A 24728-nucleotide genomic window follows, 5' to 3' on the forward strand; every position below is an offset into this window, starting at 1 on the left:
GGGGGTTTTCCCTGCCCTCCTACCATCATTTCCTGCTCGAAGCGCCGCAGCATCTGCTCCTGCTGCAGCTGGTGCTTGCTGTTCAGCTGGGCCTGGTTCCTGTGCTCCTCCTTCTGCAGGAGACGCAGCTCCCGCAGCTCCTGGCGCCTGCAGAGGGCCGGGGTGGGGCAGGGGGACAGAGAGAGGCAGGGTCAGGCGGGCAGAGATGGGCACAAGCACAGGCAGAGCATCCCAGCAGGGAGTGGAAGCTGCACCTCTGTCAGAGCCCAGCACATCCCTCTGGCTGCCCTGGCTGTCCCCAAACCCTGGCAGGGGGCTCAGAGACCTTGACACAAAGTCAAAAAACACCTGTGGCTTCGATTTTAGCCCGTGGAAAGCTGTCAATTTTGTATCAGGAATTACAAGCCACAAGGGTTTGAGTAGTCTGATATTTGAACTAACACAGAGTGGAAAAGTAGAATTTTGGGATTTTTAGAATAGGGTTCAAGATGGAGGAATTTGGGCGTGTCCTAACCTTCTTTTCCTCCTTCTTGTCCTCCATGTCCTGGTGATGGTGACACTTTTCCATTGGTTTAAGGCAGAGATTCACAGTCCAACATGGGTGATGGGAATTGATAATAATTTGCAAAGATACATACGTAGTTTTGAGTAAATAAGGTGGGAGCTGCCCAAGGCCCAGGGGCAGATTGCCATGGGTTCCTTTCTGGCCAGAGCTCGGCAGGTCAGAGAAAGAATGTTGTAGATATAAAGAAGAAATAAACAACCTTGAAAACACAATTGGAAGCATTCCAGCCTCCTTCTTTGGCTGCATGGGCTAAGGGAATGAGGACTCCACAATCTTGGGGTCACCCTGACCTTCTGAACCCCGAGGAAATCCCTGCTCCAGGGGCTGGGACGCTGCAGGAAGCAGGATGCCACTTTTGGGAACTGCTGGAAAACCATCAGTTCCCACAGGTGAGGCCTGTTAGCATTCACAGCTTCCCAAACAAGCCCTGGCAAGGCTCCTGAGGTGATTCTGCAGGCTCTGGTGTCCCCCAGCAACCCAAATACCCATTGTGCCAGCTGGGTTAGTGCCCACTGGTCCTCAAACGCCAAGCTGGACTGCTCTGGACTGACCTCTGTGCTCTGTATCCATTCTTATTCACACCTGAGTAGCAAAAAGTGCAGTTTTCCCAAATTCTGACACTTCTGTGATGACATTGCATCCTTCCCCTCATCCAGCTCACCAGTAAATGAGCTCTGCTAATGAGCTTTTACATAAATCTGATATTGGGGCTGAGGAATAAAGCAGCCACAGGGACACAGTGTTTAGGACAAATTATCCTCTCAGGGAGCCCCCGAGAGCAGCACGAGGGAGCCTGGAATTGGGCATCAAATGAAACAATTTGTATTTCAATTATTTTAAGGGCCTTTTCATTTCAGTGCTAGGAACAGCAGCTCCTCTTTCTGAGAATAAGTCAGGGAGGTTTGAGAGCTGTAAGATCTGCAAAGGAGTCATCAAAGAGGGAGGATACACCCATGAATGTTAAATAATGCTCCAGGAGTTTACAACTCCCTTGGCCCTTCTGTTAATGAAGTCTGAGGAGATTCGAGAGCAAAAGGGAGAGGAACATCTTGAGAAGATTACTGAGTTAATTTCCACTGAGCCAGGCATCTGCAGCCCTGGGGACATAGTCAGTCCTTCCCAGAGGACAGAGCCGGCCACAACAAACCTCCCCTTGTCACAGTCTTGCTGCATCTTGAGGTGCATCCCTCCTTCCCCTGTCCAAGCAGGACCAAGACAGAAGACAAGAGGACTTTGGGTTGCCCCTGGATGAGCTCACAGAGAAGAAAACCCTGCCCTCCCTCCATCCCAGTGCCCCACTTGCCTGAGGAACCTCATTTCTTCATCCTTCTTCTCATCCTCGCTGATGATCTTGGAGGTGGTGACGCTCACCTCCACCCCGTCCACCACGAACTTGCGGGTGCGTTTCAGGGTCTTCTTGTGCATCTGGGAGTCCTGGGGTGGGCAGGGAGGGAAGGAGGGGCCCGTGAAGCAGCTCCCCAGGGCTGCAACAGCTGGGCGGGAGCCCTCAGAGCAATTTCAATGCTCTGTTATTCATGAGGAGCACACAGAAGGAAACCACATGGAGCACAAACCATCAGTGAATTTGGAGATCCAGCCTGGCTACCAAACCACGGAGCAGCGGGACTTCCACCCTGAAGAAACCTGACCCACCTCCCAAAGACCCTTCCTCACCATGATCTGACATGGCTCACTCCCTGAAAAACCCAAACAACTCCTTTCCCCTTCTAAAGGGCTGGCTCAGAGAGCAAATCTCTGTGTGGCATCGTATTCCTCCTGCTCAAGGATTCCAGGTGTCCTGGAAAGGAGGAGGAGGAGGAAATTCCTGTGCGAGAGCATCACATTTCCAATCATTAGGGATTGCAGGCTGCTCTGGGGGATGTTGGCTCTCCAGCTCCCAGCAGGAGGTGGGGAAGGTTTTGCCAAGAAAGGTTTTTAGGCACGTTTCTGTGCCGGGAAGTTCTCACTCATGCAGGCAATGTGACAAAGATCTTGTGCAACACATCCCTCTGCCCCCTCAAGTCACAGCATTCCTTCTCCTGGAGCTCAGCAAATAACCATTCCAGCTATTTTGCCTCTTCCTCTAAGCCCTGCTGACCTGGGCAGCTCCAGGTCAAGCATTCCCAGCCTCCAGGAAGCTTCAGCAAAAGCCAAGAAGCCTGGGAGGTCTTTGTGCAGTCCCTGCTGACACAAACCAGGCCAGGCAGCTTGGGGAAATTGAGAGGCACAAGCCCAGATGAACTTTTTCCTGGGATCAAGTGTTCTAAGGAAGAGTGATGGGCTATAAATAAAGTTTAGGAAGTCACTTTTGGGGTTTCACCCTTGAGCAAGGACAAGTCAGGGTCATGGCGTGGTTGCTTCACACAAAATAGACACAAGACACCAGATTTCCCCTAGATTTCAGTGGCCTGGCACAGAAGAGGACACATGAACCTTCACAGCAGCTCCACCAAGAGCTTCTCCTTCACTTGAGGACATGCCACATCCCCCTGGCACAGCTCAGTCCAGCTGTGCTGTCCTGAGCCCAGCTGGGACAGACAACGTGGAAAACAAACCCTGGAAAGCTTTTCCTAGGGAAAGGTTCCTCCCTCCTGCATGTTCTCCAGCACCCTCTGGCACCACTCTCACCTTGAGGGAGATGGAGCCGCTCTCCCTGTTGAGGGACAGGTCAGCAGACAAGGAGATGGTGAGGTCCATGCTCTCGGAGGCCGAGGTGCTGCCGGAATCCGAGTCCCTTTTGGAGCGGGGGAACGGCCCCAGGGGCTCCAGGCTTCCATTGGCCAGCTTCTCCTCGCTGAAGTTCTCCAGGAAAACACTCTCTGGTCGCTCCACCATGCTCTTCCTCTCCCCGATGCTCTTCCTCTCCTCAGTGCTCTTCCTCTCCCCGATGCTCTTCCTCTCCTCAGTGCTCTTCCTTTCTCCAAGGCTCTTCCTCTCTCCAAGACTCTTCCCCTCCACAATGCTCTTCCTCTCCTCAATGCTCTTCCTCTCCCCAAGGCTCTTCCTCTCCTCAAGACTCTTCCCCTCCTCAATGCTCTTCCTCTCTCCAAGGCTCTTCCTCTCCTCCCTGCCCAGCCTGGGCTCCTTGTTCCCCTCCGCTGAGTTTCCCAAATGTCCCGGCTGCAGGATGATGTCCGGGGTGGCCGAGGAGGCCGAGCTGGGTTTTGTGGAGTGGTTGCTCTCCAGCTTGTCACTGCTCATCCCTTTATCTGAGACTTGGTGGCTCTGACCCTCTGTGGTGTCCTTGCCAGTCCCCACGGAGCCGTTCACAGCTTTGGGCAAGGACGGCTCCGGAGGTTTCTCCCCATCCAAACTCAGCTGGCTCACCTCGGAGGAGTCCCGCTTGTGCTTCCCGAGGGGCTGCAAGGACAGGGAAGGACAGAGGTTGGGCTTGGCACCACCACTCAACACAACTGCAAGGGCTACAAGGCAGAGCAAAGTCATCCTCAACTAAACTGGGAGGAAATTTCCCTTTTAGGACATCTGCCCTGGAATGTTTCCATCTTTCCCCACATTTGTGGCCCCAAGAATCCTGGGTTGAAGGAAGAGGAACAGTGAGAAAGCCCCAGAACGTGCAGGTCCTTAAGAGGCAGATGAGGAATTTGCACACCAAACTGCTGTTCCCATGGTTAACCCCACTGTGGATGAGCCACTTCCCTTTGTGACAGAGGAGGGAGGTCAAGACATGTCCCCAGGCAGCTCTGAGATGTCCCCTTCAAAGAGCCAAGCCCAGGGGCAGATCTGCCCAGCTCCCTCCTCAGGCTGGTGGTGCCTCCACCTCCCGTTTCTCCAGCCTGCATCAGGGCTTATTTTCCTCTTCTTTCCCCTTTTCCTTTTGTTTGTTCAGCACTTTCCATGAGCCCCTCCTGTGAGTGGGCCCTGGGCCACCCCCCAGCACCATTATTTCTCCATGCCCTTGGCAGCCTCCAAAACCCAACCCTTCCCTGGCCAAGCAACCACTTCCCCTGCACCCTATGTGACCCAGAAGAGGTTTTTGGAAGCTGAAAAGACCGCCAGGTTCTTTCCCCCAGCAGAGGCAGAGTGGTGAAGCCGCTCACCGAGGCAGACTCCGAGGAGTCATCCTCCTCAGCTTCATCCCGGCTGTCCTCGATCTCCTCCATCACCTCAGCCTTGGCCTCGGCCACCAGCTCCCGCAGGGCCCTGTTGCTGCTGACCTTGCTGACGAAGGGATGCTGAAAACCGAGCACAGGGCAAATGTCAGCTGGCCAAAGTCACCCCTTGAGAGCCAAGGATGGCTCCTGGCTTTCCAAGAGCCGAGGGTGTGCTTCCTGCCAGTGTCACTGGGGTTTTACCCCCAGAGGAGCTCACAGGACGAAGTGGGGCTGATGTTCAGGGCACACTCTGCACACAGAGGCTCCCCAAAGCTGCTTTATGGCAGCAGCACCCCCCCCCAAAAAAAGCAGCAGCTTTAAGCAAGGGGACATGTGCCCAGGAGCAGGCTGCAGGATGCCTGGGAGCAAAGAGAGCTTGGGGGAATAATGCTTTTTCTCTTCAAACTAAACCTTATACGCTCTTAGAGATAAGCATTAGAACTTTAATAACTTAGCTACTTCAAGTAGAATAAAAAAAGAAAAATTACTCTTGTAACAGTGTTAAAACCAGAAAGTCTTAATAAATAGCAAAATAAAAAAACTCTACAAAAAAAAAACCCAAACCAAAGCAAAAGACTCTTATTCTTACTTAAACACTTCACAAAAGCAATTTACTTCTTTTGTTCTCTTCTTTTTCTGGTGAATTCCTTAAACAAAACTTTTTAACTTCTGTCCAATTAGCTATCTTTAAGCTTAAAGTCCATAAAGCCCTATGAAATGTCTTTTAAACGAATTAAAAAAAACCCCAAAAAACTTCTAATTTTTTTTTTTCCTTTTTAAGAAACAAAAAGTAACTGATTTACTCGGTCAACAAAACCCACATTCCTGCAGGGGAAGGTTGAATTGGAATGGGGCTGTTCTCACAGTGGAATCACAGTGCTCACAGTGTTGGTGCTGAGCTGCACTGAAGGCAGGGCTGGGCTCTGCACCAGCACACACTGAGGGAGCTGCAGCCAGGAGGGACCTGTGGGAATCCAGGGAATCCTCTGGCTGCCCTGGCAGGGGTCAGGAACCCCCTGGACAGAGCCCCCAGAGACACTGGCTGTGATCTCTGGCCATGGAAAAGAGTTTTCAATCTTACAGGATCAATTACCAGCTCTGAGTGGTTGATATCAGTAATAATTAAGTGTGGCACGGCTGCAAAAGTAAAATTTTAGGATTCTAGATGAGGAGTCCAAAGGGGACAAGATGGAGGAAATTGGGTGTGCCTTCTCCTTTTTCTCCTTCTTCATGCCCTCCATGTCTCACTGTGGTGTTGGCATTTTTCTGTTGGTTCAGGCTGGGGACACACTGTCCAACGTAGGTGACAGATATTGGCACGTTCTTGTAAATGCAGCCCAGGGAGTTTCTGGTATTTAATGTTTGTCACATCCCACTGAGGGCAGAGCCCCACACGCTGCCCTGCAGGACAGAGCTGGGCAGGGCAGCAGAACATGTGAGAGATCAACAGAATAAACAACCTGGAAACCAGCACAGATTAATTACAACTTCTTCTTTGGCAGGGGGCTGACAGACAGAGACTTTCTACAATCTCAAGATCATTTAAATACCAAGATTCCAACAGGAAATAGCAGCTTTCAGGTGTTTCTGTGATTTTGGGAAGGGACAGGAGGAAAGAAATTGAATTTCAATTGTGGCTAAGCAGGTACAGCCCGAGCTGTAGGAGCTGCTTCTGCACCAGATGGTGCCCACAGGGGCTCTGCAGCTTGCTCCAAAGGGAAAAACATTGCTGCTCCTTTTTGGAGAGTTTTAATGGCTGAAAAGTGCTATGAACTTTCTAAAGATGACAGAAATAATCTGAATCCGATGTGGTCCCTACCTCCAGCAGCTGGGCAGCACTGGGCCGGGTCTCTGGGTTCTTGTCCAGCGCCTTCTTCAGGAAATCTCTGAACTCCAGGGACCTTAAAACACAGCTGGTGGTGAGAAATTCAGCAGAGGAAAGGCCTCAAATAGCAGAGGGATCAGCTTGATCCCTCAGCAGCTTCTGTCCCAGCTTGGCCATAATCAGCATTTTGCTCCCATGGGAAAGCCTGTGCTCGGTAATTCTGATTATTTGTTCAAGAAGCAACGACAGGGCCAGGTCAGGGAGAAGTTTTGCCTTTATTTGTGCTGGCAGCAGGTGGTGGGGACTGAGCCCCAGCCCCTGAGCCCCAGGCACAGGCAGAGGCAGGGCAGGACACGGCAGCTGGCCCCATGGCAGGGGCTGCTTGGGGACAAGCCTCAGAGGGAAAGGGTGGCTGTGAAGGACCAGGAACCCCATAGGAGGGCACCCTCAGCCTGCAAAGTGCAGCTCTGAGCTCCAGAGCGTGGCCCTGATGTCACTTCTGGCTTCTGGGCAGCTCCAGAGGCAGCGTTCCCAGCCTGCCTGCTGCCTGTGACAGTGGCTCTGTGACTCCAGGGCTCTGCCAGTCACTTGCTGCTGGCTGACCTGCAGCAGCTTTTATCATTTACAAATTAATAAATTAATTTAATTAATATTAAATGAATTAATATAAGTAAATTAATACAATAAATAAAGAAATAAAAATTAACAAGCTAGTTTTCTTTAAATTAACTGGCTAGCTTTCTTTTACATGCAGAAGTGGCTTTCCAGACTTCATGGAAAGCAGCTCTGGAGCTCCTGGCCACGTCCAGCTTTAGAGAAAAATCTGTCTGTCTTGCACACAGGTTGTTTTGAGGAGAGCCAAGAGATCAGCCCTGGTTTTGGGGGGTCTGTGGGTGGGCAGCAGCTCTCCCTGTGCTGCCTGTGAGCACAGTGTGAGCATCCTGCCCCCAGCCCCCTGCACACAGCTGGGCCCGGAATACAGCTAAAACCCTACTCAAATGAAAGAAACCTGCTGGAAACAACTGTTTTTCCTCCGTGTGTGAGCTGGGAGATGCTCCCTGTGCTGCCTCCTCACCATTTGGAAGGGCAGCTGAGCGCGGGCGGGTCGGACTTGGCGATCTTCAGCAGGACCCTCATGGGGTTCAGCTCGTGGTGGGGGGGCTCAATCTGGGCCATCTCGATCAGGGTGATCCCCAGGGACCAGATGTCAGCCTTGTAGTCGTAGGGGGTGTCCTTCATGGTCTCACACATCACCACCTCCGGGGCCATCCTGCCAAGAAGGGCAGAGCAGGGCTGGGGTGGCACCAGTGCTGTCCAGTGCGAGCCTGGCAGCAGCTTTGAGACCCTTCAAACAACCCCCAGAGCTGCAGAAAACACAGCTTTTACCTCCCAGTGCTGCATAAAACACAGCTTTTCCCCCCCAGTGCTGCATAAAACACAGCTTTTTCCCCCCAAAGCTGCAGAAAACACAGCTTTTTCCCCCAGTGCTGCAGAAAATGCAGCTTTCCCCCACAGCTTTTCCCTCCCAGAGCTGCAGAAAACACAGCTTTTACATCCCAGAGCTGCAGAAAACAGCTTTTACCTCCCAGATCTGCAGAAAACACAGCTTTTACCTCCCAGTGCTGCATGAAACACAGCTTTTCCCCCCAGAGCTGCAGAAAACACAGCTTTTACATCCCAGAGCTGCAGAAATCACAACTTTTCCCCCCCAGCTCTGGGTTTCAGAAGCAGCAGCATCTTTTCCAGGGGTGCAGCCCTCTCCCTCCTCCTCAGAGCAGCCCCTGCAATCCCCCCGGCCGTTGACATCTGGCACGGACATGTCCTCAGAGCATCAATTAATCCCTGCAGTTCCGCTCCCTCGGCAGGCTGGGTGATTTAGAGGTTGTGTTTCTGGGACAGGGACTCGTTCCCACGTGCTTGGAGTGGCTTCAAAGCCCCTCTGAGCCCCGGGGTGGGGAGAGCACACTCGTGTGACCCCTCGGCAGCACACACAGCTCCCACACCACCGAGGCTGCTCACAGCTCTGCTCAGGCAAGGAAAAGCCCTGAAACGGGCAGAAAATGGCCAAGAATCCTCACTGAGATCCTCCCACTCCCGTGGTCCAACACACCCCAAAGCTTGAGAGCAAATCCTGATTTTCAGGAGCGAAGCCCTTCGTGAGCAGGGGACTCACCAGTAAGGGGTCCCAATGAAGGAATCTCGCTTCTGCAGGGTTTTCATGTTCTTGGCAGACACTCCAAAGTCAGCTGCAAAGAGCAGTAACATTAGAGGCCGGAGGAAAGCTGCAAAACCCTTCTGAGTTAGCACACTTGGCTGAGACACAGACTGGAAAGCAAACAGCACACACTGGAGGCAAGAACATAATGCCACGGGCTGTGTCCTCCGAGCTGAGCATCAGGAATTGAACTTGGTTTGGGGTGCATGACCCCCAGGATTTTCCTCTCCCATGTACTATAAAACAGGCACAGCAATCCCCTCCTGCCAAACCTTACACGTCTAGGGGGAAATGGAGCTCTTTTTTGCAAGCAAAAGCAGCTCCGTGGCAGATTTCAGGACTTATTTCCTAGCAAGAAGCCTGATTTTAGAGCAAAAAACACAAACTGCTGTTGCATTCCTCCACAGCAGATTTCAGGACTTATTTCCTAGCAAGAAGCTCAATTTTCGAGCAGAAAACCCAAACTGCTGTTGCATTCCTTCTCTCCCCTCCAGCCACTGCAAGATGCTTCTCCCTGAGCTGAAGTCAACCCAAATTAAGTTGGTCAGACCTGCAGAGGGTCCTGAGTTTGCTCTCCAGGACAGCCCTGGTGGCAGCTGGAGGAGCTGTCACCCATCCCCAGCCTGAGCTCGGGGTGTCCCTGCCTGGGGGTCACCCTCTGAGCACCTCCTGATGATAAATCCTCGCCCAGCAGCTCGTGGGGTGCCAATTGAGTTCCAAAGCAGAGCGGGCTGGCAAAGGAACCCTTTGGCAAGGCTCCCCCTGTCACCACCAAACCTGCTGTGCAGATAAGAGGAATTCTCCCAGCTCCCAGCCCTGCCAGCTGGCACCCTGCACAGGATGCTCAGCAGGCCAAACCGCACAGAAATGGGTCCAGAGAGGGATTAAACAAACTCAGGGAAGAAAAATCCATCGGGGGCCTGAGCGTGGCTGTGCCCTGAGGGCTCAGCACAGCATGGAGCTCTTCCCTGGAACAAAACCGTCCCCTCTGCTGGAACTCCAAATGTCCCTCAGACATTTTTGGATGTTCTGGGTTCAGGTCAGAAGCATTTGAGACCCTGGCAGGCAGCTGCAAACAGCTGTGATTTTGGGTTTGAGCCATGGAATGAGTTACCAACCTTGCAGGTAGAACAAGAAGTCACAAAAGTTTAGATATTAGAGTAGAAGTAGTTACAAAGTAGAGGGAAGAATTTTTTAGTGTTGTACAGGGGGGTTTAGCACCTGTACAGGGGGGTTTGGTTTTGAACACGGGGGTCAGAAGTTTTAAGATGGAGGAATGTAGGCCAGTCCTGTTCCTCCTCTTTCTCCTTCCTCACCTCCATGTTCTTGGTGATGTTGGCACTCACAGATTGGTTTAGAGTAGAAAATCCCCATTTAATATAGGTAATAGGCATTGGGAAAAACTGTAACCATGTAACACGTAATGTACCATATAAAAGATAGAAAATCACCATTTAATATAGGTAATAGGCATTGGGGAAAACTGCAAATATGTAACACGTAATGTCCCATATAAAAGCAGCAGCAGCCCTGGTGGGAGAGAAGAAGCAGTCGGGGTCAGAGAGGATGTCAGGGTGTGTGTGTGCCTCTGCCTGAGCTCTGAGCAAACCACAGCAGCAGAGAAGAAAATCTTTTAGATAACTTGCAATAAACTACCTTGAGACCAACAACAGAGACTGCTGAGCCTTTCTTTGGAAGCTCGGGTTGGAGGAGAGACTTTTCCAGCACAGGAACCCCTGAACCAGGCCGGGGTTCCCACACCCCTCCTTGTCCTGCTGCTCCCCTCGGGCACCAGAGGAGAATCCCTCAATCCCAACACACTCAGAGACATCCCAACCCCACAGATCCAGCCCCAGCTGTCCTTGCTGGAGCACGGGGTGGTGCCAGGGATGGACTCACCCAGCTTGATGTCCCCATCCTGGGTGAGGAGCACGTTGCCAGCCTTCAGGTCCCTGTGGATGATCCTTTTGCTGTGCAGGTAGTGGAGAGCCTCCAACATCTGGCGGCAAATCACCTGGATCTGAGGCTCAGTCAGGCCCCGGTCCAGCTCTGCAGGGAGGGACAGGGGTGTTAAACAGCACAGGGATGGAGGGATGCTCACCTGAGCTGCAGCAAGGCCCAGGTTACCCAGCAGAGCATGGCAAAGCCACTGTCCCTGTGTCAGAGCAGCAGGGGATGATGGAAATCAGCTTGTAAAGGTGATTTATTCCCCAAGCCAGCACTTGCAGCAGAATTTCCACCTCTTGGAGCTGCTGGCTCATAGCTCCCTCCTGGGAATGCTCACTGGAACAGAGAGGGATGAGGAAGGGGAGCCAGAAATACTTGGGATGGGGTCTGAAAATTCCCTGCAAATTCCCTGACAGTTTGGGAAGACAAGCTGGGTGTCAGGCAGCTGCTGTGAGAGCAGGGAGCTGCACTGGGCTGCAGGATAGCAGGATCAAACACAGGCATGAACATCAGCAGCCTGATTCCCCAGGGAACAGGAGAAGCAGGGAATGATCCCAGCTGTGGGGGTGCACTGCAGCCCCCTAAACATCACCAGGGACATGGCACTTCCCAAAGGAGCACGATTTAAATGCTCAGCAGGGTTAAATGCATCTGTCCCCACTGCTCTGAGCTGGTGTTTTGGGCAGCACCAGTGCCAGGGTTCAGGGAGTGTTTGGACACTCTCGGGTACATGATGGGATTCTTGGACATGGGGTTTGGACACTCTCAATGATGGATTCTTGAAGCTGTCCTGGAGATGGATTTTGGGTGTCCCTTCAGGCTCAGGATGTTTTGTGACTCAGTGCTTCTATTCGTGGTGCTCACAGGACCTCCCTGCTGAGCTCTGCTGGGCCAGCCCCAGCAGCCCAGGGTGACAGCTCTGCAGAGCATCACCCCTGCAGCCCGCCAGCATCCCCTGAGCTGCCCTCCCTCCTCGGCCCAGCCTCTGCAGTGCAGATCCCTCCCCCAGCAGAGCAGAGCAGGGCTCAGCCAGCACCAGTGGGGCTGGTGGAGGGACCCCCAACAGCTGGGACAGATGTTTGTTCAGAGCCAGGATCTTCTCCACAGCCTGGGGGTGCTGGGTCAGCCACTTTGTCCCTCCTTTGCTCACCAGTATTGCCCCTGCTCTGGGAAAAGCTGATGGTTTTCATCCTCCATCTGGCAAAAAGAAGTTCCAGTGGGCCACAGGTTTTGTGCATAAGATTTTGAAAGGCAAATCCCAGCTGCTGGTGGGGATGGGGAGGTGGGACAGGCAGCATTCAGAATTTCTGAAATTCTGGGATTTACTAATTCTGAATTTACTAATTCTGGGAGGAGCTCCAGCTCCTCCTCACCCTCACTCAAGGGTCACAGAGCTACAGCCAGGATGTTCTCTCAAGGTTTCCTCTGCTGCCAGGGAGGAGCCATGAATGCTCAGGAGCATTTTTATGTCCCAGGAGATGGGTAAAACCCCCCTGCTGAGGTTCTCCATGGGGAAGGCATCATTCCCTCCAGCACTTCAGGAAAGGTGTTTTTTCAGGCAGCAATTTGGAGCTGCTTTAAAGAAGTCTGGTAGGCACATTTTTTTTCTCTCTCTCAGGATTTTTTCATAGAGGAGCACAGAGGAAAGACAGAGAAAACAATTTGTGTTTCTGCTCCTTGTTTTTCCCATGTGGAATGTGTTTGGAGAATTGTTTACCTGGGGTGATGCTTGGTTGGATTCTGGTGAGGATTGTTTGAGCCTGGTGGCCAATCCAACCCACCTGGGACTGGGCTCTCAGAGAGGGTCATGAGTTGTGAATAGTTAGATATAGCAGTTAGGAAAAGTAGGTTTGTAGTTTTTGTATCTCCTTTAAATAGTATATTAATGTATTATAGCATAGTTATAATAAAGAAATCATTCAGCCTTCTGAGCTGGAGTCAGACATCAGCATTTCTTCCCACCAGTTTCCCACCTGCATTTACAATAAAGAAGTTCCCTAAAGGAGGGATGAGGTTTAAGGGCCGAGTTAAAGATGATAAATTTGTTTCCTGGAAATAAAAACCAACCAAGGCCTTTGGAAGGATCAGGGGTGACCAGGAGGAGCCCCCAGGGAGATGTGGCTCTGTCCCAGGGCTCTGGGCAAGGCGATGTCAGAGCATCACATCTGCTGTGAATTGGGGATGTCACCCCAGGGTCACCCCAGAGGGGCTGTGCCACCAGCCAGGCACTTTCGGGGTGCAGCCACCCATCCCTGCTCCCAGCAGCTCTTTTTGGGTGGGAGGGAGGAGTTGGAAAAGGGGGGATTGTTGGGATTGCTGCAAAGTGCAGTTTGACAGAGCTCTGCTGCCCCACCAAGTGACTGAGACCGTATGGAGAAGTCAGCAAAAAAGATCTGGGGAAATTCACCTTGACAGGCACCCAGCTGCAACATCTCAGCCCTGCTGGGAGCTGTGGGAACGGGATCCCAGTGCCCCCAGCAGACAAATATTGAAATTCAGCTTTCCCCTGCAGCCAGACTCTCCCTTCTCCCCACAGCCTTGTGCTCTGCTGATCCCAGCAGCGATTAAATCCCAAAAGGACATTAAAGCAGCTCAGAAACTCCCGCAGGGCTGCCACACCTTCTGCTCAGGGGATGAAAACAGGCAAACTCCTGGGAGAGAAAGGGCAGCTGTGGTACCCATGCCTGCCATCTGTCTGAGGGCTATTCCTGGTGCCAGGAGGAGCTGGAAATGCCCAGCGGGCATGGCCCCAGGCTGAACTCACCCAGCATCGTGGCATCCACGGCCCCGCCGGGGCAGAACTCGATCATGATCTGGGGGAGCAAAAGGAGAGAGTTAAAGGCAGGCCGTGTCTCACTGGGGAGAGGGAAGGAGCAGGAGGAAATCTGGGTTTGGTTCCCTGCTGGCCAAGCTGCCCCTCAGCCCCAGCCGGGCACTGCGAGGAGCCCGGAGCCCCGTGGCACCCTGTGCCACGCTCTGCCCACCTCCCCGGGACCCTCCCGTGCCTGGGACCCCCCAGCAGCCCCTACCTGGTGCCCATCCCAGCAGCAGCTTCAGGATTTCGAGCTGCCCCCGTTTCCACGCCCTGGCCTGCCTTGGGGAGCCAGCAGGATGGGATCACTGTCATAGCTGCGAGCTGACGTGGCTGAGAGACACCAGGAAGGATTTTCACTGCCAAATGAGGGATGGGGAGGGCTCTGGTGTCTTTAGGGTAGTTTTTTTTTAGCTGGTTTGATTTCCCCACATGGCTCAGTAGTTCATTGCTCTCTTATTTGGAGCGCTTTGAGGGGAAAGCCTGTCAATAAACAGGGGGAGAACATTCCCCAGATGTTGCTGTTTTCCCCCAGGGGTGTGCAGAGCCCTGCCAGCCCTACACATCTGCTTGCCATCCCTCCCAGCTGCCCCCAGCACCTCAGGGATGCTGATCCTCCCCCCTCAGCCAGCCTCAATTCCCTTCTGGGGCTGCTCGGATAAAATGATTATCATTTCAAGCAGCCAGGGATTCCAGGGGACAAGAGGTGCTTCACCTCTCCAACAAGCTCTTCTCCTTGTCGAGGTGACACGGGGCAGCATTCCAGAGTGCTGAAATGCCAGGGGTGACTCCGAGGACAGCGCCTGAGCCGTGTTTACAGCTCAGCTCTCCAAACCCACACAGAGGGAGTCACTCAAAGCAGCTCCAAGCACTGGCCCAGGAGCTGAGGGGAGAAGGTTCAAGCTCCACAGTTTAATTCTGCAGCTCCAGGAAAGCCACATCCCACCCTTGAGATCCCCTGCACGGGCAAGGGGAATGCAGTTAGCACCTGCTGGGAGGCAGCTGCTTTGTTCTGGAGAGCAGGAGCAGGGATGCAGCAAAGCTGGAATTGCTCTGTGGGGATCAGCCCAGGTCCAAGTAGTCAGAGAGGGACAAACTAAGGTGACAAACCCAGGCACCACCAGAGGAGAATAACCAGGGGCAGGGCTGGGAGAGTATTTGAAACAGGCAGGTGGGGAGAAACAACTGAGGAGAAGACAACTGAACCATTCCCACAGCAGGAGAACCACTGCCCACCTGGCACAGCTCCAGGTGGAGTCTGGCAGGAGGGATGGGGCCAGCAGAGCATCAGTGGGACATATCAACACTGTGTTGTTGTTTAATACCTTGACCCTGAGCACCAGCAGCTTCCTGAGCTCATGGAAAGGCAGGAATTGTCTCCTGCCGTGGTTACCCCCAGGCAGAGAACTGCCCTGTGCCCCCCTGTCACCCCAACCAGCTCCAGGAGCATAGTTTCAACCCGTTATTTTGGTGGTGTTCCTCATCCCATTCATCAGAGCAGACTCAAAGCAGCAGTGGCCACCAGCCCTTCCTGGGCTCCTCAGAGCAAACCTGACAAAATTCCAGTCAGGTTTGCAGCCTGGCAATGAGCAAACGAGGAGCATCAGTCCCTCTGGAGCAGCGTGACCCTGTGTGTTTATCCAGGCACAGCAGGCAGCAGCTGGGCACTGGGAACACGGGAAACTTCCAAAAATGCATTTTCAACAAAGGCAGAGATGCCGAAGAATAATTCTGGGTGTGGCCAGATGGTTTTTTGAGCAGCTAAAAAAATAACGAGCTCGTTTCAGCCCAAAAAAAAAAATCCTATTTAAACAAACACAGCTGGCAATCTCCCAGATCTTCCTCCAAGCACACTTCCTTCCAGGAGCAGGGCCAGCCTGGAGAGTTTTGCCATCGAGGCGGGCCGGGGGACACCAGCAGCTGTGTGTGAGCTGGGAGCACCCACACCTCCTGCTGCTGCTGGGGCCCTGCGGGCTCTGCAGGGAGCAGCCTGGAGCAAACATCCTGTTCCTGATGATTTCCTCTGCACGAGGAACCCAGGGACTTCCTCGCCAAGGCAGCTGGGGGGACACGGGGCTCCTGTGCTGTCGGAACTCCAAATGTCCCTCAGACATTTTTGGAGGTTCCAGGCCTTGGTCAGAAGCATTTGAGACCCTGGCAGGCAGCTGCAAACAGCTGGGATTTTGGGTTTGAGCCATGGGATGAGTTACCAACTTTGGAGGTGAAACAAGCAGTCACAAAGGGTTAGATGGGATAGTAAAAGTAGTTAGAAAGTAGAGGGGAAATTTTTTTAGTATTGTACAGGGGGGTTTTAGCACCTGTCCAGGGGAGTTTTTACTTTGTACATGGGGGTCAGAAGTTCTAAGATGGAGGAAAGTGGGCTGATCCTGTTCTTCCTCCTTCTCCTTCCTCACCTCCATGTTCTTGGTGCTGTTGGCACTCACAGATTGGTTTAGAGTAGAAAATCACCATTTAATATAGGTAATAGGTATTGGGGGAAAACTGTAACCATGTAACATATAATGTACCATATAAAAGATAGAAAAGCACCATTTAATATAGGTAATAGGCATTGGGAAAAACTGTAACCATGTAACACGTAATGTCCCATATAAAAGAGAGCAGCAGCCCTGGGTGGGAGAGAAGAAGCAGTCGGGGTCAGAGAGGATGTCAGGGTGTGTGTGTGCCTCTGCCTGAGCTCTGAGCAAACCACAGCAGCCCAAGGAGAAAATCTTTTAGATAACTTGCAATAAACTGCCTTGAGACCCAACAACAGAGACTGCTGAGCCTTTCTTTGGAAGCTCGGGTTGGAGGAGAGACTTTTCCAGCACATGAGACCCCAGACCAAGCCCGGGGTTCTCACACTGCGCCACATCCAAGCTCCTACAAATCCACTCTCGGTGTTTTTGTCCCCAGTCCATTACATCCATCCCAAAATTCACTGGGAGCTCCATTTCTGAGTTATCCCAGTTCTCTCAGAGCCCCCAGCCCCAATCACAACCCAGCCAAGGAACTCGCAGCCCCCTGGGATCACTCCCAGCTCCAAGGGATGCTCTGGCTGCACAGCAACATATTTGGGCAGCTGGGTTGAAAGAGAAAGGAACTTGCTCTCACTACCTCTGAAAACCTTTGTGACACTGTAAATAAAACATGTGCAACAAAACCAAAAAGATCTGCACGCAGACACCACAAAAAAAAACCCCTTTGCAACAGGCAACACTAAATTTAAATTAATAAGAAAAGATCTGCTCAAGTTAAAGGGCTTTGCTGGTCACCTCAACATTTCCCATGGCTCATCTTAATCCTGTGTTCACCACAGCAGGATCTGGAAGCATTTTGGGTCTGACAAACCAGGACCAGCCTCTCCTGCCCAGGTACCAAGGTGCCCCCAAGGTGGCACCGAGACCCAGCTCGCTTCTCCTACCCTGGGTAGCACAGCTTGGGCCTCCTGGGTGTGGCTAAAACAAAAAGGAAAACCACACATTAAAAAAAAAGCTTATCTCGAAAGATAACGTCACCAAACACTGCCCAGTGGCCGAGGGTGGGACAGCTGCTGGGCCCCAGCAGGGTTTGGCTCTTACTCACCCCGTTGGCACTCAGAGGGCAGTGCCCACAAACCCTTCCCTGCCAGGAAAGCCTTTGCAAGCAGAAAGGGCCAGGGGGGTGGAAAATAAAAAAAAAAAAGCAAAAACCTGGGGGCAGCTGCTGCCAGGGGTGCCCCTGGGTGCCAGGCGCTGCCCACGGGCACCGGAGGCCACCGGGTCCCCTGAGGACAGAGCAGCCCTGGGCTGGCAGCCAGGCTCGGGAGGTGAGGGCTGCCCACAGCTTTCCCTGGGGCTCTGCTGCTCCTGGAGGAGTCTGGGGTCTCAGAGGGGCTCCAGAGCTCCACAGGGTCATTGCTGTGCAGGGTTTTGTGCTCTGAGTATCTGTGAACACACATGGTGAAATCCTGTGCTGGGTGTGGGACTGCAGCCCTGCAGAAATTTGGGGATGTCACCAAGAGCCTTCAGGAAGTCACGGGAAGGGTTTAGAGCCCTCTGTCCATCATTTGTGGGCAGGAAGGGGGAGATGGCAGGCTTGGAGCACATGTCACATGGTGGGAGATTGCAGGAGCTGGGATTGTCCAGGCTGGCTCTGGGGACACCCCAGATTTTGGGTTTTATATCCCTTAATAAATTAGTTTAGCTTGGGGGTCCAGTGCAGGATCAGGAGCTGGGCTTTGATGGGTCCCTTCCAGCTCGGGGTGCTCTGTGATTCTGTGACTCTGTGACAAGAACTGCAACCCCAGCTGGCACAGGGGTGCCCGTGCCCCCAGCACCCGCTGCCCCCAGAGCCACCCTGCCTGGCCCGGGAGCTGCAGGAACTCAAACCCCTCAGCCATTTCCTGCCCTGCTCTGCAGCAGCAGAGCTCGCCTTGTTCTTGTGAGCAGCTGCTGGGAGCCACAGCATCCTGCTGCCACGGCCACCCCCGGCAGCCTCGTGGCTCTGCCACGTTTCTGGGGCAGCTCTGAGGTGTCCTCGTCACCCAGGGCGGAAAGCACCCCCCACACAGGGGCTGTGCAGATCAGAAAAACAGAGTTGATAAAGGAAACCGTGCTCCACTTGCAGAGAGAGCTGGGGAAGGAAACGCTGTCAGGTTCCCTCCATGCCACCCCTCACATCTGGGCCACCTCCTCTCCATGCAGAGCGTGGAGCTGGCACAAAGTCCCCCGGGGGTTTGCTGCCCCTGGCAGCTGTAATTTCCAGCTGGGTGTTTTCTAAATGGGAGCAGGGCGTGGAAAGGAGTGTCACAGCTGGGACACCATAGGGACATTGCAGGGACACCCCAGGGACACCTCAGTGATCACATTTTGAGTTCCCACACACAGACAGGACACCTCACACCATTCCCTGGCCCTGCAGGAGGAGCCCCACGTGGGAGCAGCCCCCCAGCCCAAAATATTCCCTGGCTTTGGCACAGGCACAGCGTTTCCCTGCAGTGCAATGAGCCCAGGACAGCTGGAGGCTCCTCACAGAGCCCACAGCAGCACCAAGGCATGGCAATACTGCCCTGGCATCACAGGGGGTGGGAGGCAGCAGGAAATGGCCCAGACCTGCCTGTGAGCGACAGAGGAGTCACAGCGAGTGGCTCCCAGCTCTGGGATCACAGCAGGGCCAGGCTGGCTCCTTCCCCAGCCCTGCAGGAGCAGGGGGAGAGCCCAGACAGCCTCCAGGGCTTTTGGTCTTGACTCAGAGGCAGAGGAGGCTGAGCAAGCCCAGGAGAGCATCTTCCTGCAGCCTCGGGCCTGGCTTGAGCAGTGCAGGAGCTCCCTGCCCGTTCCCCAGAGCAGCTGCTGAGCTCCAGCTGTGCCATCCTGCTCCTCGGGATCAGGAGGGTCATTCCTGGGAAGCAGGAGGATTATTCCTGGGGAGAAGGAGGATTATTCTTGGGGAGCAGGAGGATCATTCCTTGGGATCAGAATGGGATCAGAAGTTCCAGGAGCAGATTAGAGCTGCCAGTAACAGATCAGAGCTGGATCAGAACATTCAGGAGTGGATCAGAACCTCCAGGAGCAGATCAGAATGGGATCAGAACCTCCAGGAACAGATCAGAATCTCCAGGAGCAGATCAGAACCTCCAGGAGCAGATCAGAGTGGGATCAGAACTTCTAGGAGCAGATCAGAGCTGGATCAGAACCTCCAGGAGCAGATCAGAACCTCCAGGAGTGGATCAGAGTGGGATCAGAACCTCCAGGAGCGGATCAGATCAGGATCAGAAGTTCCAGGAGCAGATCAGAACCTCCAGGAGGGGATCAGAGCAGGATCAGACCTTCTGGGAGCCTCTCGCAGCACTGGGGAGTGCAGGAGCAGGGAGGTGGATTTGGGGAGCCCCACCTTGGCTTTTGAAGCCCATTTGGTCAGACCTCCCCTCTCCTTGCCAGCGGGGCTGTGCAGGAGCAGCTCTGCTGAGCTCCCTGTTATCTCCCCAGCCTTCCCCGCTCCCGGCCAAGCCCGAGGATTGAGCTCACACTGTGAGCAGAGGGAGGAGGTGGCTCACATTCCTACACCCACTCAACTTGGCACCTTCCCCACCAGCCTCGTGCCCCCTGCTCTTCACCCCACACATGCCAAGGGGCTGGGAGAGCAGGGGGAGCAGACTCTGCCAGCATCGCTCCCAACCCACCAGATGGGCTCACCCAGGGCAAGGCTGAGCTGCTCCTGCTCTCTCTGCTGGGGGCTGAACCACAAAATCCTTCCCAGCCTCGTTCCTAGAGCCCCACGAGGCCAGAGAGCCACCAAGACAAAAGGGGACGACACCCAAGAGCCACCGAGAGCTGCAAAAGCCACCAGAGAGAGCACAAAACAATCCCAAACCCACCAAAAACCTCTTGGCTGCCCCAGAGCAGCACAAATGTCAAAAGCTGGCCTGACATGGCAAATATGCTGTAGGTGGAAGTGAAATAATTCCCTCTCTGTAAGAGAAGGCTCCAAGCTTGCCAATTTTCCCTCGTGGACAAGGACACCATTCAGAGACTTTAAATATAATAAACCTTTTCTGCCCCCTTTTCCGGACAAAATAACCTACAGAGAAAAGTATTTGAAATCAGAAATGAAAAAAGGCTGTCCCCATAAGGGGTGGGGGGAAGAAGATGCAGGGCAGGAAACGAGGAACACAAAGTGTAGAGAGTTTCAGAGTAAGAAAACTTTATGGAGAGCAAAGTCAATACTCCAGAGCTCCCTGCTGATCTTAAGGAAACTGGGGACAAATTCTCCACATTTAAATCACTGCAAGATGACAAAATGTTTCCTTGGACTGCCCCCCACAGATGGCAGAAACATTCCCATCGCTGCTGCAATTTTGGCAGAACAAATTGAGTTCAACCAAATAGTTTTGATGTTGCAAAAAGCATCTTTTGCTGCTTGGAGCGCCGTGGGTGGGATCCCTTTTCTCACCAAGTTATCAGCATTTAGAGGCCACTGAGTTCACTTTGTTATGGGGTGGGAAGCAAAACTCCAAGAATCATTTCAAATATAAATAGCAAAAAGGAAGAAGTTGCTGCTTCAGTGGGAAGATTCCCCAACCTTGAGTGCCCCGAGTCTGTGTCAGCATCTAAAAGAGATGATGCATCTCAGAAGGGCAAAGCTCACGCTGAGAGCTGGAGTTTGACCCAGGATGAGTTTCCTGATGGCTTTTATGAAGTCAGCAGTTCCAGCACAGCCCCAGAGCCTCACCTGGCCACGAGGACAATTCAGAGAAGGGGTGGCAAAGGGCTTGGTGAGTTTTCCGCTCCTGCCTGGCATCTCCCTAGAAACAACTTGTCCTAATCATCCCCAAATTCCCAGCACAGGGTGCCTGGATCCATCACACAGCCTGAGTGTTGCTGTTGAACAGTTTCAGTGAGGCCTTTGAAGTCAATGCATCACCCCAGGCCACGAGGTCTGCAAAAGGACGTCCCTCCCCTCAAATGACAACTTTCAGGCCATATCTGAAACAGAATAAAGTTTAAACCTGCAAGCCATCCCTCCTTGCAGGGTTTAGGCTGAAGTTGGGTTTAAAGGCATTGTCTCCTATCCATGGGGAGTTCATAAATATTCCTTTCTATGCAAACACTGCTCCTTAGCATTCCCTTGGGAGATCCAGCCAAGTGGGAACGTGGCTTATTGCAATTCAGTCCTAAACAAAGTTTTCAGGTGCTTTGAAAACTGATTTGCCTATACAGCTTCTTGTCTGCTCTGCTTTTCTTTTCATGAAACTCCGGCCTCACTTTACAACCCTGGACTGGGACTCAGCACCCAGGATTTATTCCCAAGTGCCATTCACCCCCTGGGGAAACTTTAGGCAAATCCCTGTCTGTGCCTTCCCTCTCAGAGCCAGGATAATGACACCAGGTCTTTTATAAAGCATTCCAGGGCGTGCAGATGACAAGGCTGTGCAATCACAAGGAATTATTACGGCTTCAATAAGCTCTTCATGCAACGTTATCCCGTGCAAAGGGAGGCAGACAAAGGTTTCTCTTCTCCTTTGGGTTGTCGTGTTGGTACCTGTAGGAGCAGTCTTGAATTCAGCTGGGCTGTGGCAATTTGCCTGATACATAAATCATTTGGGGGGGATTGCAAAAAATTATTCATTTTCCCTGTGTTTTAAGGGAAAACCCCCCAGTTTTACCCAGAATAGGATTTAGAGTGACTTGCCAAGAGGCTGAATGCTGAAGCTCGTGTTCACAGCACAGAGGGAACCTGCTGCCCAGATTGCCAACAGAAGATTTGGACCTCCAGGACTTTGGGAATGGCCAGGCAGAGAGAAGGGAAGGAGGATGTCACCCAGAGATCTGACCCACAGCATCCCAGCTGGCAGAGGCACTGCCCCAAAGCTGGAGCAGAAATGACACCCACTTCAATCATGCAACTCTGAACAGCAAGCTGCTGACCCCGGAATTGCAGGAACGTGCCAAAAAGCCACTGGGCTGCATCACTTTTTCCACTTTGCAGCTCTGGCCAAGCTGAGGAGCTGCCCCTCAGGACAGGGAGGGGACACTGTGCTGTCCCTGCTGCATTCCCAGCTCCCAGGGCCAAGCGATGCCCTGTCCTGATATCTGCCCACACCTGCTCCTCCCCTACCCACCCTGCTGAAGTTCCTGGGGGTGTTTTTTTGCAGTTCTGCCCAAATTCTGGACTGGTAGGAATTTGGAAACCGGTCCAGCAAACCCCACCCCCACACTGCTTTTCCCAGCGGGGCTGATCCTGCAGCAGCTCCCGAGCTCTGCGTGTCCCAGGGGACTGCCAGATCCCGGAGGAATTGGGATTTATGTTCCTGCAGCTGGGGCAAGGAGGAAGGGGAAGGCTTGTTGCTCCTCTAGGACGCTGGTGAGCTGTTTAGCAGAGTTTGGGATCTCTTTGTTTTCCTGGGTTTTCCCTCGGCTGCGTTCACACAAACAACAAAGTTCAAGAACTTCTGGGGGAAGTTTGGTACAAAGCTCCAGGAGCAGGAGGCCAAGTAGGAAGGGCTGCAGCTCTGCTGGCAAGTGGAGTTTTAAAGGGACACAGGGAGCCAAGGGATTCCTCGGGGACTGAGCAGCCCGGAGAGCTTGCTCTGGTCCAGCACTCACACAAACAGATCCCCAGAGGCACCCAGCCAGGACATCCCTGCAAGTTGTGATAACCTCCCTTCGCTAAGGAAAGCTGTGGGGAATCTGATCCTGCTACCAGCTCCCTTTTCTGTTTGTTTTAAAGAAAAGGTATTGCCAACCTCAGAGAAGCGAAGGCTGCAGATGCTTTACATAGCCCAGCAGTCGAGTGCATGGGATAATGAACATTTCTTTATGCTACAGGATTTTCAGGAATGCCCAAATCTCCAGTCAACATCCATATCAAAGGGGGAGCAATCCCAAAAGTCCCTGGCTGAACAGGCCAGGGCCTGCCCACAGAAAATGCAAAGGGCTTTTTTAAGGTGAGTACAAAGAGCAGCACAGAGCTGGAGTCTCTGTGCCAGCTGCAGGAGTCTGTAGCCACACAGGAGAAGCCCTAAGCTGATTAAATGAGCCATTCCCCAAATGGCCCAGGCAGGCAGGGTTACCTGCACGCTGCAGCAACCCCTCTTTGATCTCCAGGAAATGGCTGGTGATTCAAAAACCCTTTTTCCATGGAAACCGTGGGGCAGGGAGAAGAGGGAGGGGGAGACAATTCCCAAGGGCTTCCTTAGAAAAGTTGTCCCACCACCACCAGCACGGTGCTTCAACACCTGGGGCCCAAAATGATATTTTAATGAATTTCTAGAGATTGCTGCAGTGCTGGAGCATCTCGACAGGGTTTCCTGCCATCCTGCTGGGCTGCCTGGGCACAGCCAGCATGCCCTGGGAGCAGAGGTTTCCTGCAGGAAAGGTCAGGTTCTTCACAGCAAACAAAACTCTCCTCCCCTCTCATCTTATCACTGCTCTGGCTGCGGGGGGAGACACTCGGAAACAGCAGAGGGATTCAGCAGCAGCAGATCAAAAGTTCCTCCCTTCCTCTGAGGTCTCAGGCTGTTTTATTGTTGTTGTTTTGGAAGGGGGAAAAAAGACTCCCAAACACGCAGCCCTGGAGAGGGACACAAAACACAAGAGCTGTTGTTTTCCTTTCCCATGTTGTAACAATTATCAGTGAAAATTCTGTTCAAAGCAAGCAAACCCCATTTCAGCCCCATTCCTAAGCCACAAAGAACTTTTAAAAAGTCCATTTTGAAAGCTGTGTTATATTGGGTGAGGGGGATTTGCTTCTGTGTTTCCAAGTCCTGCATCACAGTGCAGGAAAAGAGAGTTTAAAATGTGTCCCAGCCACAAGGACTCAAACCAAACTCTTTAAAAGAAAGCATGAGAATCTCAGCTTTCATTTGGTGCCCCCATTTCCAGCAGCCAGGATTTATGCAAAAGAACATGAAATGCCACGGGGCTTGTAATAAAAATAAAACAAAATCCTGAAAGCTCCCACCAGGGCAGTTCTGCAGCTTCCCTGGGCTGTTTTCAACCAGCACAAGACTTCTTGGCCTCTGCCACGAGCAAAGAAAAGGAGATGGAGGGGGATGGAACGAGATAGGAGCTGCTGGCAGGGCACAGCCTCTCTGCATAGCATTTAAATGCCAAAAAAGTTCATGCTGGATGCTGGATTCCTGGGAACTCACTGGGGTTCTCCCAACCCTTGCTCACAGTGGGCTTTGCTCCATCCCACACAAGAACTGGGGTTTTCCTCCTCTCATTCTTGACACCAACCAGGTATAAAACCCAGAGGAACTCGAGGAACTCTCTGGTTGAAATCCTTTCAGCGCTGTGGATTTCTGAGCAGCTGCTGGAGGATGAGCCACTTCCCCTTGCACAGAAAGGTCTTTTGCTCCATAAATATTTCATGGCCCCTCCTGGCTGCTGGAGCACAAAGCCAGAGCCTGGCAGAGGAGCCACGGGGACCTGACACAGCTCAGGGGGACCAGGAGGGACAGAGCTCCTCACACATTTCCCTTGTTAATTCAAGGAAAGAACAGCCAGGGTGATTTAGGAAAAGCCCTTCTCAGGCCGAGCCTGTGAATTATTCAAGAGTCAAAGAGCTGCTGCCACCCAGGAGCTTGGGCACATCTGGACCTGCTCACTTGGAATATTCTCTTTCCATGCTGGGCTGTGAGGAACAAGGAAGCTACAGCAGGTTCCTGACCAGACAGGCACCCCCAAGAGAGCCACTCTGAGAATCCAGGCACCCACCATGCAAATGATCCAGGAAAATGCTGGTTCAAACAACTGCACAGACAGAAA

General features: G+C 52.8%; 1 protein-coding gene across 2 annotated transcripts in view; it reads right to left on the reverse strand.

Annotated features, from left to right (window-relative positions):
• STK10 (serine/threonine kinase 10) overlaps positions 1-24728 on the reverse strand; it is a 47648-nt gene that overhangs the window by 7858 nt on the left and 15062 nt on the right. Inside the window, exons 3-12 of one of the 2 annotated variants that reach the window (XM_085591571.1) lie at positions 13429-13477; positions 10617-10766; positions 8676-8748; positions 7578-7772; positions 6497-6578; positions 4624-4758; positions 3436-3925; positions 3194-3399; positions 1869-1999; positions 24-147 (exon numbers count right to left, since the gene is read on the reverse strand). In XM_085591571.1, the coding sequence (XP_085447697.1) occupies positions 24-147; positions 1869-1999; positions 3194-3399; positions 3436-3925; positions 4624-4758; positions 6497-6578; positions 7578-7772; positions 8676-8748; positions 10617-10766; positions 13429-13477 (1635 nt within the window). Of the gene's footprint in view, positions 1-23; positions 148-1868; positions 2000-3193; positions 3926-4623; positions 4759-6496; positions 6579-7577; positions 7773-8675; positions 8749-10616; positions 10767-13428; positions 13478-24728 lie in introns of both variants that reach the window. The other variant, XM_077786646.2, reaches the window with a different exon arrangement.

This window comes from Lonchura striata, chromosome 13, assembly GCF_050655825.1.
Source record: "Lonchura striata isolate lonStrDom1 chromosome 13, ASM5065582v1, whole genome shotgun sequence".
Taxonomy (NCBI): Eukaryota; Metazoa; Chordata; class Aves; order Passeriformes; family Estrildidae; genus Lonchura; species Lonchura striata.